At 42.2% G+C, this 17,891-nt stretch overlaps 1 protein-coding gene across 14 annotated transcripts in view; it reads left to right on the forward strand.

The window, feature by feature from the left end:
- MICAL2 (microtubule associated monooxygenase, calponin and LIM domain containing 2) overlaps positions 1 to 17,891 on the forward strand; it is a 238,216-nt gene that overhangs the window by 169,225 nt on the left and 51,100 nt on the right. For all 14 annotated transcript variants that reach the window (XM_075567121.1, XM_075567123.1, XM_075567120.1 and 11 more), the window contains 2 exons: positions 11,552 to 11,723; positions 12,905 to 13,068. In XM_075567121.1, the coding sequence (XP_075423236.1) occupies positions 11,552 to 11,723; positions 12,905 to 13,068 (336 nt within the window). The remainder of the gene's footprint in view (positions 1 to 11,551; positions 11,724 to 12,904; positions 13,069 to 17,891) is intronic.

The following is a 17,891-nucleotide window of genomic DNA, read 5'->3' on the forward strand; positions in this document are numbered from 1 at the left end:
TCAGAAACTTCCCAAAATTACCACAAAATATATATATGTATATAAGTGTCATATTATTTCTAGGGTTAACAGAGGCAATGACATCTGCTACATCTGTATGTTTTCACGAATAGCTCCTACCCTTTGTTTTCTTCAGGTATTTCCTTGTAGTATAATACAGATGCAGCCACCAGTATCTGATCACTTGCCTTGGAAAATCTGGGGCAATCTCCCAATAAACAGCAACATTTCTGTGATTCAAACTGAATGGGACTGCAGGGACCCCTGCTGTGTTAATCTGATGGGCTAATAGTCTGGCAGCAGAATCTCACAGAAATGTTGAGGCATTTACTGTACTGTGAGATGCCTTAGTTTTTACCCAGGCAAGTGATCGGATACTGGTAGCTGTAATTATATAACTAATTTTAATGGTATTGTGAGTAAAACAATAAGCAGACCTAGAAACAACCGGGTCCATGTATTTCTTGACATTTGCTTGAATTTTAGTTCATTCATGTAAAAGAAAACGCTAGTTTCTAGCATAGCAATGGGTTGCAGCCCCTTCTTGCTGAAACTGGGATACATGGTGTCCACTATAGTCAAACACCTTGATATTCTCCTCCTGTCAACAAGTTGTTCTTCACCAACAAGCTGACCCTGCTGGGCAATCCTACATGTGCTGCCTACTCGTTCTCTGCATGCCACAGAGAGGAGGGTATAGTAATAATAATACTAAAAGTATCCGCTTTCATATTGAATATTTATGAAGATTTTTCAAAGGCACAACAGGTCTTTTGAAAATCTTGATTTTTGATGGAGGATCTGCTTACTGTAGATCAAACGCTGTTCACCTTCCATGCTGGGCTTTAAAATATAACAGCTGGTAGTTTAAATATTTATCCACTTGTTCTGGCTTTCCTTAGGCTATTTTAAGTAATATTCACTGAGCTTTTATCCCTTTCCCCTCAGGTGAATGCCTGACCGCTTCTGCTCTTCTCCTACATTGTATAAGGGGCTTTAGCACAGAGTGAGTTAAAGCATTTAATTTATAAAGCACATGCAGTGTGTCCATGGCTGCCAGATGGGTTCAGATGTGCCCCCCCCCCCCCCTTTGATCTAAATCTTACTTGGGATGACACCAGTAATAGCCTTTGAGATCTTTGCTTTCAATAAAGTTATCCAATGCTCAATTATTAAAATATCTACAAAAAAAGTGCACAAATGTGGCCTTGTAGGTGTATGTATATATGTATATATGTTTATATTTACATGTAACTACTACAGAATAGACATTCGAAAATTTGGTGGTTCTGATCCAATCAGTGCGTCGTACATACAAGGAAGCCATAAGAAAAGCAATCTGTGGCCAGAAAGGGTTCCAATATAAAAGAGGGTGAATACTTGTATGTGGTTAATTATTGTTGACGGAAATTAATTTTTACAGCATTTGGGACCAACATGTTATAACAACATTATGGAGATGGAAACCGCTTCCATTGGAATATTCCATGTTCCCAACATTTGTTTGTCAATGTGTGTTAGTGTTTGTCTGTTGTGCATCCATGTACATTTTGTTTGCCTCCTACCCTTTCATATAATGTAGTTTTAGAACACCAGGCTAACACAAATTGCTCCATATGTTGTCTGATTGTTGCAATATGTTGCTGTCACTGTGCGTCTGTGCAGATGCATGCTGCTTCAGCGTATCGCAGCAATCCCATTCTTCGTGCGGCTTGGTTCTTCTTGCTTTTCCATGTGTCTTTCGGGTTCTGTGCTAATTCTCATGCTTGAACACATCATGGAAAGTCCTGGCTCTGTTACTCGGGACGGCTATCCGTGTTTTTATTTCCTCCGTTGTCTTTACATTCCACTGCACAAAGGTAGGAAATATTTTATAAAATGTGCTAAAAGAGAATGCAGACATGCATGGGTTAGGTAACATACAATACGATTAAAAGGTAATTAAACCATTAAATTGCCTTCCAAATAGCTCCTTCAGCCCAGGCTAGTTATGCAGGAAGGCAGTTCTGGAATGTCTGAAATTGTGGATGTGCTGACACTGATCATAGTCTGCCATTGGAAATATAAACGGTTACAATGTATGTGTGTTTGTGTATGTGTTTTTCTGGCACTGGCTTTTGTCCCAGTTTTGCAGCTCTGGACACTTTTGGTCCCGATGTTGCACAATGGGATGTGGAAGGCAGCCAGGCATGTGAGTAAGTAATGGGAATTTCTAGAAAATAACTTGAAATTCTCCGCGGCTACAACCTGCAAACCTGCCTGGAAGTGGAACAATCGCAGTGCACTGTGGTCCTGTGTAAAGCGGCAGTCCCACCCAAATTCATTCTTTTAATTTTTGTTTAAACTAGAGATTTTCCCCAAAGCTGGATAGCTCCAGTTTTACCACCGATGGCTCCAATTGATAGTACACTTATGCCATTGGCAGAAATAAGCACCGACGGGCTCCAGTGCAAGTTTAAAAAATAAATGCCCTCACTCTCACCCCTCTGGGACCCCACCTGTGGATTGGTTGAGGTGGCGGCGTCAGAGGTAGCTCCCTCTGCGGCCTGGTAAGGCCCCACACCACATGTAGGGCCCGGGAAGTGGGTGTATAGAGAGGGAGGGACCTTTACAAATGAGAACACTGTTCCGGCACTTTATTTGAGCAGCCGGAAAAGCGTTCCAGCGCATACAGGAGGAGCCCCTCAAGATGGCGGGCCTGTACATATGGGGGTTTCACAACTGGCTTAGGCCCAGATCCACAAAGCTCACGTCAAGTGACTTAACGTGGCGTTAGCCTAACTTTTACTTCCTATGTGATTTCGATGCCCAACAAATGATGGCAAAAGATGCAAAAATGTGTAAGGAACATAATCCTATATTCATCAAGCAAGACTTTGTTCCTAATTTCTCCTATCGCTGCATATATAACTCACTGAATCCAGCCAGACATACAGTAAGCCACGGGGCTCAATGCACTGACCATCACTGCATTGCCATTAGAGGTTCATATAAAACAGTATTTTAAGAACAGGCTCATGTTGGTACACAGCACCTGAAATGTTTTTATGTGTTCATAAGGCACAGTTGATACCACTCATTACAAGAAACCTAATCGCCAACCTTTGATCTGCATTAAAGAGCCATGACGTATAAGCACAAGAGTCTGAAATAAGCCACTGACCTTTATATTTTATAGTGTAGGAATTACACCGCGTGTGCAGATCTGCCTTATAAAACATATCTGATGGACTGCGCACAAATGACACACCATCCTGAGCTGCTAGTCCAGCTAAATAAGGATAGGCGCCTATAATCTGAGATGTGCCAGAGGATCTGTAATGCCGTCGAGAACAGTCGAGGCTCTAATTTGCTCTGTCAACTCTATTAAGCTCCTAATTGTAGTCTTTCTGGTGAACAGCCTCACTCCCAGGCATGTTACCCCTCTCATGAGTTTCACAGTTGTACCCTACCATCTGCAGGGTGGGACCGTCACTGAGCGAATTGTAAGCGAGTTCTGCGAGTCGGCGCGGCTGTGCCGGGACTTGAAAAGATTTTTCTTAAAACTTTACAAGGATCAAATGAGGTCACGCATTTATTTTTATTTTTACACTGAGCTCTAGTGAAGATCTTTTTGTAACAAGCTATATTATATAGAGGCTTTTCAGGACTTGTAGGAGGAATGACACACAGATTGTAATGTGATATGTCAGTTAAAGGAATGATGCACGTAATGAGATGTATCAAATTCGTTTTTCCCATCACTAGTTCATTTATTATTATTATTATTATTCACTACAGAGCAAAGTATTGCAGATGCTTCTGGCAGTCAAAGTGTTAGTGTATCTCAATATTAAGTAGTCCATCCCAATATCCCAACCTATCAGTATGAGATAATACAAAGGTATACAGAGACACTCCCAATGCCAATATGAGTAAAGCAAAGAAGCAGAGGATCTACCTTGGTGCAAACTAACACATCACTGCCCCATGTTCCAAATAGAGGCCTATAGTAATAAAAAGAAATACCTCTCTATCTTCATAATGGCAATATTTGGTCTAGAAGGATGTATATGAAAAATGGCAAGAGCACTTCTGTATTTTATGAGGTGTATATTGCTCAGTGTTAAACAAAACTCTTGGGACATATATCTTCTGCTTTTATACTTCCTGTATTTATGAACAATGCTGTCGTTTATTACAGGTCACGGGAAAGTGTTCTACTGCTTCAAGACTGTACATATACATAGCTAGCGGTAGTCCTGCCAGTTCAAGAGTAGCTACTCCTGAGAGAGCCACCCCGAAATGGAGTAAGAACTAGAGGTGGGCGAACCACTCTAAATCCGTTTCCCGTAATTTCCGTGTAAAATCTGCCGGCGGATTGTTGGTTTCAATCCGCGTAGATTAATCCAAAACCGCCATTGGATACCATCCGCTGGTGGATTTTAACAATCCAATCAGCAGATTGCCGATCCAAATCTGCCCCCCCCCCCAAAAAAAATGTGCCCATCTCTAGTTAGCCCCCTTTCAAACCTTGTTGAAACATATTCAGAACTTTTTGCTATCTTGAGTTTATTGACACCTGAGCCCTGTCATTTCTGTTGCAGTGGTATAGTAGGTGATGAGTTTAGTTGGTCGATCCGAATCTTATTTTTAAGACCTGCTTCTGAGAGTTATACTCCCTCCTTGACCTTCCAAATAACCATATTCTTACATCTGAAGTTGGAGCAACTGGAAAATTGAAAGCATCATATGTACGAACCAATGAGGGTGAATCACTTGATCACTGATGTTTGGTAATGCACCGTCATCACCTGTTATGGCATTTTGAGAAACCCAGGGAGTATCTTATACCTGGTGCAGAATGTTCGAGGGAAAGGGGGAAAGAATGCAGCACGGAGACGCAGAATTCGATGTATGTCATTGCAATATGTGTCACTCTTCTTAATGACTCTCCCCAAGTCACAAGCTAGTGCACATGGAGTAAAGTACATGGCTACATTGACAGCCGGCTGAAAAGGCCCCTGGTTTTGCTCCAAAATTGCCTTGATACAGAGAGGGAGATTCACTATGCTCCTATAAGAAGTATCAAGGTTCGAACCTATGTTTACTCCCATTCTAGTCAATACCCCTTATCGGAGCTTATTGAATCCAGGCCATAGACCCTATCAAGTCTTTTCAACCTGTCCCTCGGTCATTTCATTGGTAGCCTCACAACTCTTTACTGTGTATCTCTTTTGTTATGGAACAATAACCGTTTCGAGGAAATGACAGTAGGAATGAAATTGTTCACACGAGTTAAAGTGTAATAACATGTTTATTTATTTTCTCTCATACAATAGTTACAGTAATTTAATCAGTGCGAGTGTTTTGTTTTGTATTGACAACTGTGAGCTGCAGTACACTGGAGTATGACAATACATATCCCACTCATTAACATGAGCTGCCGAAAGTCCGACATTCTTATTGGCTTCTTGGCTGCCGGTAGATTCTTGGAGGGAATGCCTTGTATGCACTGCTAGTGGTTCGGCTTCAAATAAGACTTAGTAAGAGCCACCACAAGGATTAACACCTACCTCCTTTAGAAAGTACTCTCATAACCTCGAGGGAACATTAGCGGGACATGTTGGCACAAAGTTAACTTCTTTTGCTCTGGCTCATGCTATTCGGGGAGATTTAATACCTCCATTTCTTAAGACCCCATGTGCACACACTTTCTACTTCAAACAACAGCTCTTGACTAGGATCTCTTCTTAAACGGAACCTGCGGCACTTTAAAAACATTTTTTTTTGCTTTTATATGACTACTTCCTCTTAACCCTTTAGTGCCAGATGGGGTCTGCAGTGCATTGCAGGCCTCTCTAGCAGAAAAGAGACGCATCAAAGGGATTCTCCTGTGTGAACACCAGTTTCCCATGGAGGAAGAGAAGTACAGTTTGATATTTTTGGTGAAAATTCTCCCCCCCCCCCCAAATTTGGACAGTTCTATTTAAACCTAACAATCTGCCCAATTAAAAATAAAATTGCTAGAATACAGTACTGCTGAGATTCATGTGGCCAAAAATGTGTTGATTCAAAGGGTTCTACGTACTGCTCTCGTTTTTGGAGCAGAGCTGCGGCATATGTAAGAATAGTCTTACATCTGGTGCAGAGTTTTTAGACTTGCGCCACTTAGATGTTGAGGATTTTTTGAGGTAAATAAAAAGAAGCAGAATGTGAAACATCTCATTATAATCTGTGCACCATGTAACTCCTCCCCAACTCCTCCTACTGACTCTCCCCAAGGTGCAAGCTGGGGCAGAGGCGCAGAATGTGAAACATCTCATTATAATCTGTGCACCATGTAACACCCCCCAACTCCTCCTACTGACTCTTCCCAAGGTGCAAACTATGACACACCGGCTAAAATTGCCAGGAGGAATAGACCCCAAAGAACTTGCTGTCCTGTGTAGACTATTGCATTGTGGGCTTTTATTATAATGCCAAAGCCTGCATGTGAAAAACGAAGCCCCAAGGTTATCAATATAAAGAGAGGTCTTCTTACATTAGGACTTGTGTTTCAATCTGGCTGAACAAATGTGTTCCAGTTTGCAGCATCAGACACGTCTTGCCACGATACCGCCCAATTTGCAAGACTGTTTTGGGGGAAATCCTGGCAGTTAAACTCAAATCCCTATCAAAATTCAGAAAAAAGGCAGGACTAAAATTCCCAGAATGCTCAATTGTCGGCAGACAAGTGCTCGCCTATCAATCAATTCCTAATCTGGGTGCCAAACCGCACCAGTAGCAGTAGTCCAATGCAGTGTAGCTAAAGGCTCAGTTAGAGAACACTGGAGTAGGCGTTTTCTCGGGTTAGAACTTTTATTGCTGTACTAAAAGCACAGAGATAACAGCAGGATGGAAAGAATGTTCCAGCTAAATCAGAGGATAGTCATATCTATACACTGATTCACATCCGCGTCATAGTAGTAGCTAGGAGTTTAAAGCCAGGGTCAAACTGTACTCACAATAAACTAAGTCTTATTCATATGAATGGATCTGAACTCTTCTCCAGTGCGGGGGCCTTAGTTGACAGGTAGGAAAACTCCAAAACTGTGCAATTAAGCACAGAAATGAACAATTTCAATAATAAAAGATTTATAAACATTTAGATAACAAGAACTCAAATATAAAAAAAAGAACTATTAAAGGTGTATACCTTGTATAATGACTTTTTGGTAATAAAAAAGATCAAATTAAAAAAAGTGTGTTATATATATATATATATATATATATATATATATATATAATCTGTTCTATATATAATTGGCAATAGATTGAGTGACTTAATCATGCAGGTACAGTATATAACAGGACATAAAAGACCATTTAAAACGGCATTACTATTTGAATTAAAGTGACGTCAAAACCATACTCTTGTTTGCTCAAAATTCGATTCTACTATAAAACCCACAAAAAATTGTTATAACATTAAGGGCCACGTTTACTGAGAAGTTGATATGGCATAAAACACCTTTCATTCTAGAAGACATCTGAAAGAAGCAGTTCAAGCTGCCATTTCCCCCCCCCTTAATATGTGCATCAATGCAATTCACACAATGATAAGTAAGTTGCTGATCGATCATCGAAGATTTGGCTCGGGGGTTCACTAAATGGCTGTCGGTGCAGCAGAAGAGGACCAAAGATGCACAGTTCTGTGGGGAAGATCATGTTACCAGGCAGTCACTAGATACAATTGGTGCACTGCTGGAGAGAGGGTGGGGCTCTAAAAGGGGTGTGCCAGAGCTTGTTTCAGAAGAGGAAGGGGAAGTGACTTTGTAAATGGTTGCTATAGGAACAAAAAATGCTTGTTACATTATAATACATTAAAAATGTCATTAAGAGTTGTTTAAAAAAAAATACTACAAGTATTTTCTTATAGTACAGAACAGATTTATTAAAAAATAATAATGTGGGATATTGCCTGGTCTGCAGCTTTAAGGCCCATTCAATTGAATGGTCCATAAAGGGCCATATTGAAGTGTTGCCCCATTAGACACCTTCCGGGCTGGGATACATTGTTCACCTGATTCCCTTGAATGGGCTGCATGGAGCCATATTTAATGAGCTCATGAAGTAGCGCTGCTTTTTAAATATGACTGCTGCATCATAACGTATTTGCTTTCACAAATATTAAAACGAATCGAGGAAGCCTTCCAGATTTGCCGATATCCCTGTGTGCCTTTGTACGTGTGAACTGCGAGGCCAGCAATCATCCGATATTTACATTATACGAGGGACAAGTATAAACTTGATGCTTTAATGTTTAGATACAGCAAGTTAGCCAGTTTGATCAAGTTCCAAGAATGGCTTTCAGCATCATGGTTACCACGAGAAGTGGCTTGTGATAAATGGACTTTCTTCTGCCACTGTTGCTGGGTGAAGGGGGAACAAACACAGGCAATCTCTAGGCACTCAATAAAAACACATGTTAAGAAGAGCTGCTGGTTGCTTGCTATTACCTTACAAGCAGTCAACACATACCTGGGGTTTTTTTTTTAACATCAGAAGGGAAGTGTAGCTAGGTGCCTCGGGGATAGAGCCAGAGTGGCCAACTTCAGTCCTCAAAGACCACCAACAGGTCTGGTTTTAAGGATAACCCCGCTTCAGCCCAGGTGGCTCAATCAGAGGCTCAGTCTTCGACTGAGCCTCTGATTGAGCCACCTGGGCTGAAGCTGGGCTATCCTGAAAACCTGACCTGTCGTTGGCCCTGGGATAGAGCAAACAAGCTATCAACTCATCACCAGTTGAAGGTCTCCTATGCCCATCTATTCAGTATGAAGCATGAAGAACCTTGTGTCCAAGTCCATTTCAAACCCCCAAGTCACATAGATTTTTAATAGTGCAGTTCTTGCAGTATGAGTGTTCATATCGGTTTGAAAAGGTAGGAGATTATGTCACTATATGGCAATAAATCATAGATCATTGTAAGGCCCATCAAAGTATATTATATCATAGAAGCGTCTAAATCCATTTTCTAGCTGTGCTCCTGGCGCTGTTATAGCTAGTGATTTTTCACATCCTCTGCTCTGTTACATTTGGGGGCGGTTGTGGCTCTTTTCTAAGCAGGGTTCATACCAGTTCAGAATTGGTGCAAACTCCTCTGATTAATGATGGACGCCTGATGCACAGATTAAGAAGTTTCTGACATTTGGCGCCAATGTTAGGACAAGATTGTCACTGCTGTCTCAAAACCCTGAACTTCCAGCACAACGTCCACGGTATTTCCATGATCTATTTCATAAATACTATTATTTGGGGCCATATTATTTTTACACTAGACTGACAGTTTGCGTAAAAGCTTTTGCACTGTGGTTCGTTACAAGTGCAATCCCACATCTTTCCTAAATAAATCTAACAGTGGGGATAGCAAGGTTTGGCTTCTTTCATTTGGGGGGGGGGGTGGAATTAGTTACAAGCAGGGTTGCCACCTTTTGCTGAATTCCAACCCAAATTTTTTTTTTTTTTTAAATGTTGAATTTACCTTCCGCAGTATCCTCCCGGCATCTCCCACTGCAACTCCCTCCAATGTGGCTGTGCGGCGTAAAATGACGCCGCGTTGCCACGACAACGGGACGCTATGTGATGGCGTGGCGTCAAGTTGCCATGACAACGGGACGTTTTACGGCGCCACGGCGTCACTTGACACGACATCACATTGTTATGGCATTGCGGCGCCGCAATGTCAGTGGGAACGCTACGTGATGTCACGCGGCGCCGCAATGCCATAACGTGATGTCATGTCACGTGACGCCTTGGCGCCGTAAACCGTCCCGTTATCATGCGTGGCCATATTGGAGGGAGTTGCAGGGGGAGATGCCGGGAGAGATCGCCCTCGTGAAACGCCGCCACGCGGAGGTTTACTAGGTAAACCCGGAGATACGTAGCCAAAGCCCGCAACCTCCGAGTGAGACCCGGAGCGGTGGCACCCTGGTTACAAGCTGACTTTTTTAAGGGCCTCTGAATGGGGAAGTCTATGTCTATGTCACCTGTTTCTTTGTTACTGTAAAAATGCATAATTCACCCAGCTCAGACCCCTGAAACATGTCACTGAATGAGTTCACTTTGGTAATAGGAGTAATCCCTCCTCGGACCAAAAATGGTGTCTGAGCCCTGAACCACATATCATAAGTATTCACTTCCTGTGCATCTAATTCTGGAATCATGACTTACAGGAAGTACAACGGCAAGTGTGGAGCAAAGAGGCATGTAAAAACAAACCTAGAACAGAGCGAGTTTCCACATGAAAGGATTATCACCTTACCAAAATAGTATGGTCGTAAGCTTTCTACCACCGTTGTATTTCTTTTTCTAGTACTGATGATTTAAGAAGAACTTTTAAATATTATATTACTGGAACTGATCTAGACATTTGAGAATTGTTGATGTACCACGTGTGAAATATTATGCTTCATTAAGGGAGACAAGCTACTAATGGACTTTGTATTAACGGACAGCATCCTGTCTGGAGGCACTTTGATACGTAGCCCTCTAAGGCCGTGATTATACCTGTTCAGACGGGGCGGCAGCGCGTTTGGTGACGTCACCGCTGCGATCCGGCAAAGCGGCATGTTGAACTGAAGTCAGGAGGCAGCCGGAGGCGTGGCCTTGAGCGGTTCGCCCTCATTCGCTGAAACGCTCACGTCACGCGCCAGTCGCCTTCCAAGAACAAATTCCAATGTCTGCTCTCCAGTCTGCCGCTTTGCAGTTTGGCGCGCGGTATGTTCAATTTAATTGGAATTCAGCATTTTGTTTTTGAGGAGCGTTGCACCATGAGACTTCGCCGGAAGATTTAGGTATAATCGCGGCCTAATGCTCTACCCAATAGGCATTGTAGTCATGGACACTTTTGGTTCGCAAAACTGTCAACTCCATTAGCTCAAATGGACGTCAACAATCCTTCTATAGGGCCAGTATGGCTTTGCAGCTTATAGAACCAAAGCGCCTTCCTTTCATCAGCCAATAACTAGTTATCTAGTCAATGGATTTTACTTGTATTGGGACAAACTACACAAACATTGGAGAGAAGTGAAATGAACAATTCTCTGAATTGAATGACTTGTTCTGAAACTAGGACATATAACTGATGTACACTGTATTGTTAGTACTGAATGTGCTCATACAAAGAAGAGCTTAGGATGGTCTTGAAAGTTGGCATCAATATAGATACCATGTGTTCCCAAGAATTCATCATTTAATTTTTTTTTTTTTAACATAATGCTTATTTTGCTACTGTGTAATGGGTAATGGGAAAGTTCTGCTTTTCTTACCATTACTGTACTGTGGTACAAACGGCATCCTACATTATAAAGAATAAGACATGATCAGTCACACACAGCTCCATCCTAATCCTCGGGTACCACAAACCTCTCCATCTCCTCTGTATCTGTCTTCGTGTGTCTTTGTCAACATGTTGTGTATAGTAAATCCCTCCTCATGCATACTACCCAATACTTTTTTTTTTTTAAACATTTAATAGTAATTTCTCGTTTAGCTCTTTTAATTATTTCTTGGGGGGGTGGGGGTTTGGCAGATGAACCGACGTCACCAAAGAAGTCCAGGAGCGATCTCAAGCCCGGTGGCTTTCAGAGAAGAAATTCCTCTGCATCTACCGATTGGAAATCTGTAAAGATCGCCCCGGAGGAAGAGATGGCTGAGCACAACCTGCTGGCGGTCCGGGTTATGGTTCTAAGTGACGGAAGCAGGTACCGAAAAGAACCGGTTTACGTAGTGCCAACTGTGTATGCAAGGGTTTGCAGAACTAGCATACTAATAATAAAACCATATTGTATAGGACAGAATACTGCCAGAAAACATTTGGCACAAAAAAAAATCCCTACCTCAAAGACTTACAATCTAGAGTAGGGGTGGCCAATGTCCGTTCTTAAGGGCCACCAACAGGTCAGGTTTTTGGGATATCCCTGCTTCAGCCCAGGTGGCTCAGACTGATTGAGCCGCCTGTGCTGAAGCAGGGATATCCCGAAAAAGTGGCCTGTTGGTGGCCCTTGAGTTCTGGTGTTGGCCACTCCTCGAGGGAGTTTGTTGGGAGGCAGGGAGTGTACATAGACGTTAACACACGCACAGATTTTGCTAACATTTACTTTTCTTGCCTTGCAGCATATTGTTGGCAATCATTGGCAATGAGGGGTTAATAGTGCATTGCCAAGAGGTTAAATTCCAAGCTATTAAATAGCTTAATTGGAAAAGGGAGGTTATCAGATGAAACTTGAAGAAAAATACAGTGATCTCAGAAACTGCAGTTTCGATAAAGAAAATCTTAGTGGTAATTCATTTTAAAGATGCAGTCCAAGCGGCACTTAAAAACAAAATATATATATATAAATATAAGTAATATATTCAGCCTTTGATTACCTTTTATTGAAAACTAATTACCTAAGCTGCTGATCGATTTTGTTCTAACGTGATCGGCATAGCTCCTTCTCAGGGTTCACTAAATGGCTGCATTTCAGTTTCACATCTTCGGTCCGTGTAATTCAGCAGCTACAATGTATTCTTATATTACTAAGGTAACTTATCTATTGTTACAGTTTGCAGCTCAAACTTCTGGGAATATTGGCAACAAATTATCACAAAAACAAACATTTATATTAAAATGGCATTAAAAGTTGAATACAAAAAAATTATTATAATGTAGTATTATCTAATACTACAGAACTGATTTATAAAAAATAAAAGAAAAGCACACATGTAGGATATTGCATGGATTGATCCTTTAAGAACTCTTATTTGAATGCAATCTCAGGAAGCCACCAGCTTGATGGATTCAGTGTCATAACACATGTGGGTTTCAAGGAGTAGGTGAAATGTTATACGTACAACACAAAGACAAGTTCTCTGACCCGTGCTTCTACACATGTTCTTCCAGTTCAGACATGGAATTCGATACACCGGGGGACACGCCTAACTCTAATGGCAGGGAAGTCCCGGGATTGTCACCACCACCGATAATGCATAAAGAACCAATCGGGGACCCTCCAAACAACAGTGATGTCAAGCAAGAACAAAAACCTGCATACAGTCCTACTGATGGTAAGTACGTGGCACCCAGACCATGCAACAGTGGCCCTCACTGTAGACAGAATTGTCGCAGACGATGTAAGACCAGCACAGAGCATCTCATAGAAACAGTACTTTGGTGTTCGTAATCATTAAAGTACTTAACATTTTCATTCATTGTGTATGAACATGTTTTATTATTGCACAGCTTCAAACGAAATATGGGTCCCAAAAAAATACACACTTCAGGCTGGGATAACGGTAACCGTATTTTCAAGCAAAAACTAAATGGTGATTAATTGCCCTGGTCCCCATCATTTAGAGCAGGGGGGCACGACATTTTCCTGGGGGGGGGGCACGGGTGGTTGCAGAGGCCCCGCGCTCTTCCCCAAGGCATTTAATTTAATGCCGGGGGATCGCGTGAGGCTTCTGCAACTCTCAACTTACCGGGATTCAGAAGCGTGGTGACGCCGCGGGACCACGTGACGTCACATGACCCATCGCCGTGGCATCGGATGACGCAGCGGGGTCACAGCGTGACGTCACATAACCCCGCTACGTCATGTGATGCCGGAAAACAAGGTATGGGGTGTGCAAGCAATGAGAGGAGCAAGCAAGGGGGGTGCAGCACCAATAGTTTGTGCACCCCTGATTTAGAGATTGAATTTGGTATGGTAAAATGTGGGCGAATGTGTTTGAACCCGTCCCAGTATTTGCTCCGTCCTCCCCTTTGGCGAGTGCCGTAACGTTCGATCAGTGAATATTATGAAACGTGACTGAGCTCGATTCGGGATCGAGCCATGAATTTTCTTGTCTGCGAAGAAACGCCACGTCCGCAGCGAAGTCAACTGCCTGCGAATAGTTTGACCATCTCTGCTACCAGTGGGCCCACCTCCCATGAATAGAGATGGACGAGTTTCTATTTTGGTGATTTGTAACCTTGAAAGCACTTCAAGCGCAAAGTAATAATGTATACGGAGGGCTATGAGTTACTGAGGCCAAGTCACATTAAATAGAAGATGAACAGAACATATGTAACCTCGCTCTAATGGGTTAGAAGAAAATGGATGCCACCTCTGATGCTCTAGCGATTACACAGTTATAACTGCGGTTTGACAAGCAAGTTTTGACAAAACTATTATTATTTAGAGATGGCACTCTTGTTACTATCTGGATGTTACACATTTTCATCTTATTAGACCAGATCTGTGCAATCTCGTGTATATAGATTGGACAGAGGGCATTAAATCCACTTTACGTACCTATCTATTTAAGCTGATAGGGTCTCTTACAGGATGACTGCACCCCTGAAGAAGCCAACATGTGATTTGAATGCATTTTGATATTTCAATCTGCATTATCAGACAATCTCTAAATCAGGAGTTGTTCCGCAAATATAAATATATAGGCTTCTTTCATTGCTTATCATTTAGCTTAAATTACCACAAAGTACTAGGTCTCATTACTAGGGCCAGCACACCTCAGATCTTGTGCTTGTTATATGGAGGAACATTTAAAGGGATATATGTACAACTGGCGACTGCGAATAAAATTAGAAAGGTGTGTGTGTGACTCTGTGAGTGTCTCTCTCTCTCTCACACGCTGTCTCTACGGATTTTTATCAAAAAGATCCGTGGAATTCTGGGAAACGGATTTTGACAGTTTTGCCCATTCCTACCCATGAGGATACGATAGGCATTGCCATTGAACCAATGAAGTGGGGGGCATCACTGCTATCTTTTCCACAAGGTGGCTGGATATTCGAGATCTGAGTTCAGATAAGTTGTGGAAAAAACATAATCTTGGGTGCTGCTTTAAGGGTTAACAAAGTGGATATTTCTCTGATCCTTATATTTCTCTATTCGAAAAGAAGGTTCTATTTTCCATGCTAAATCTTCAGGTGTTTTTGCCCCACTGCAGAATTAAATCTAAATACCAATTTTTATTTTAGAATGGGCACTTGCTGTTTAATTGGGTACTGTTGCCCTCTGGTGACAGTGGTGCAGTATTACACAATTAATCTTTTTTAATAGAGACGTGCAGAACTTTTACACGAGGATGCAAAATCTGCCCTTCTCGAGTCTGGAGTTTGCATGCGATTCCACAAAGCATTAACTGCATGTAGTTTTATACTAATTTGCTAAATTCTCGAAAATGGCTACATTTTTACAGAGTCTGTAAATAGGACACACGCCGATTTATTATCTGGGGATTTTATCGCTGAGTATTATGAGAAATTGAGCTGTTATTAGTCCTTTTGAGTGTTGGAAAAATGTTTCACAAGGAATCTTAGGGGGAGAAAATCACTTAAAATGTTGCGAATGCGTTTCGACAAACTAAAGTATATTGGTCAGATAGCACAACCTCTGAAATAAATTTTATTTTATATGTATATATATATATATATAGCAACTGTAAATATTACTGTATGCTCATTTGTATGTCTTAGACAGGTCTGCAACCCTGTCTTTCCCCATTGTCACCCAGCATACAGCACTTCCACTGCAGCAAGGGATTCTGGGAAATGACATGCAAATGAGCACTCAGTGCCACCTTTTGTCTCAAGCTCGTATTACACAAGCCAATCCTCAAGCCAATGCATGCTGTTTTAAACACAGCTTTTAAACAGAGGCTGGGATGAGATGCAAAGCCATTAGACCTACTCACATACATGTTTCAACCTTGATGGGTATCATCAGTGTGAGGCTGGTCTTAATGGCTAGCAGGTTTGAGACTAGACTAGGTAATCACCACTGTCATTAAGGTTATGGTGGGTAAAAAAAGTGACAAAAACCCTCCACAGTAAAGCATAACGCAACTGTATGCTCATTTGCATGTCTTAGACAGGTCTGCAACCCTGTCTTTCCCCATTGTCACCCAGCATACAGCACTTCCACTGCAGCAAGGGATTCTGGGAAATGACATGCAAATGAGCACTCAGTGCCACCTTTTGTCTCAAGCTCGTATTACACAAGCCAATCCTCAAGCCAATGCATGCTGTTTTAAACACAGCTTTTAAACAGAGGCTGGGATGAGATGCAAAGCCATTAGACCTACTCACATACATGTTTCAACCTTGATGGGTATCATCAGTGTGAGGCTGGTCTTAATGGCTTGCAGGTTTGAGACTAGACTAGGTAATCACCACTGTCATTAAGGTTATGGTGGGTAAAAAAAAGTGACAAAAACCCTCCACAGTAAAGCATAAAGCAACTGTAAATATTACTGTATGCTCATTTGCATGTCTTAGACAGGTCTGCAACCCTGTCTTTCCCCATTGTCACCCAGCATACAGCACTTCCACTGCAGCAAGGGATTCTGGGAAATGACATGCAAATGAGCACTCAGTGCCACCTTTTGTCTCAAGCTCGTATTACACAAGCCAATCCTCAAGCCAATGCATGCTGTTTTAAACACAGCTTTTAAACAGAGGCTGGGATGAGATGCAAAGCCATTAGACCTACTCACATACATGTTTCAACCTTGATGGGTATCATCAGTGTGAGGCTGGTCTTAATGGCTAGCAGGTTTGAGACTAGACTAGTCTAGACTATATATATATATACATATACAGGCAGACCCCGCTTTAAGGACACTCACTTTAAGTACACTCGCGAGTAAGTACATCTCGCTCAATAGGCAAACGGCAGTTCACGCATGTGCCTGTCAGCACGTCCTGAACAACAATACCAGCTCCCTACCTGTACCCAAGCTGTGCGCATGCGGGGAGACTATAGAGCCTGTTACAAATGTGTTATTTACATCAGTTATGCACGTATATGATGTTTGCAGTACAGTGAATGCATCAATAAGTGGGAAAAACGTAGTGCTTCACTTTAAGTACATTTTCGCTTTACATACATGCTCCGGTCCCATTGCGTACGTTAATGCGGGGTATGCCTGTATATACATATACACACACACACACACACACACACACACACACGGAGAACACAATGAGGGGTCGTAATTCCCTTGAGTAATAGTAAAAAGTTGCAGTGGTTCCCAGCACTAAAAGGAAATAAGTTAATAAGGGAACGTACAAATATATGAGTCAGTAATAGGAAAAAATAGAACGTTTGGTGAAATAGTCAGATTGGTGATGCAATAGCGCTAGAATCATGGAGAAACACCGACAATCGACAGGAGAAATATAAACACACGTGCGCATATACACTCAGATACTTATCCAGTGTGAGGAATCGGGCGATAAGATTTCCAGATGGAATGACTTTCTATTTTTTGCTACCACTGACTCGTGTATTTTTAACTTATTAACTTATCTCATTCGAGTGCTGGGAACCACTTCTTCTGCTTTTTACGAATGCAATTTGACAGTTTCACACATCTCTACTTTGTAAGTATAGTGCCGTTGTCTATCATTCCTTTATTTCTGGAGTTCACAAGCGGACTTCTAATAATATTTATGGGGGTTCAGGTGCATCAGTACATTAACCTCTTCAGTGTCAGAGGGTCCTGCCACCTCCATGATCACGGACCCCCACCTGCTCCCCCCTCCCCGGCACTGACGGATCATGTGACCGCTCTGCTGAACGATCATGTGATTGGTTCCGGCGCCCGGAAGAGGAGAGGGGACAGGCCCGCCCTCTCTTCGGTGTACTTCCTGTGGAGCTCTGATCACGGACAGTCCTTACAAATGAGCAAAAAGGCCATGATGTGCAGTGTATGCCGGGGGCCGGGGCGTGGGGGTAACTCCAGTCAACAAGGGCCACCAACAGGTCACGTTTTAAGGATATCCCTTGTTGACTGAGCCACCTGTGCTGAAGCAGGGATATCCTTAAAACCTGACCTGTTGGTGGCCCTTGAGGACTGTAGTTGAGCACCACTGACGTATG

The sequence above is a fragment of the Ascaphus truei genome, chromosome 12, assembly GCF_040206685.1.
Source record: "Ascaphus truei isolate aAscTru1 chromosome 12, aAscTru1.hap1, whole genome shotgun sequence".
NCBI lineage: Eukaryota > Metazoa > Chordata > Amphibia > Anura > Ascaphidae > Ascaphus > Ascaphus truei.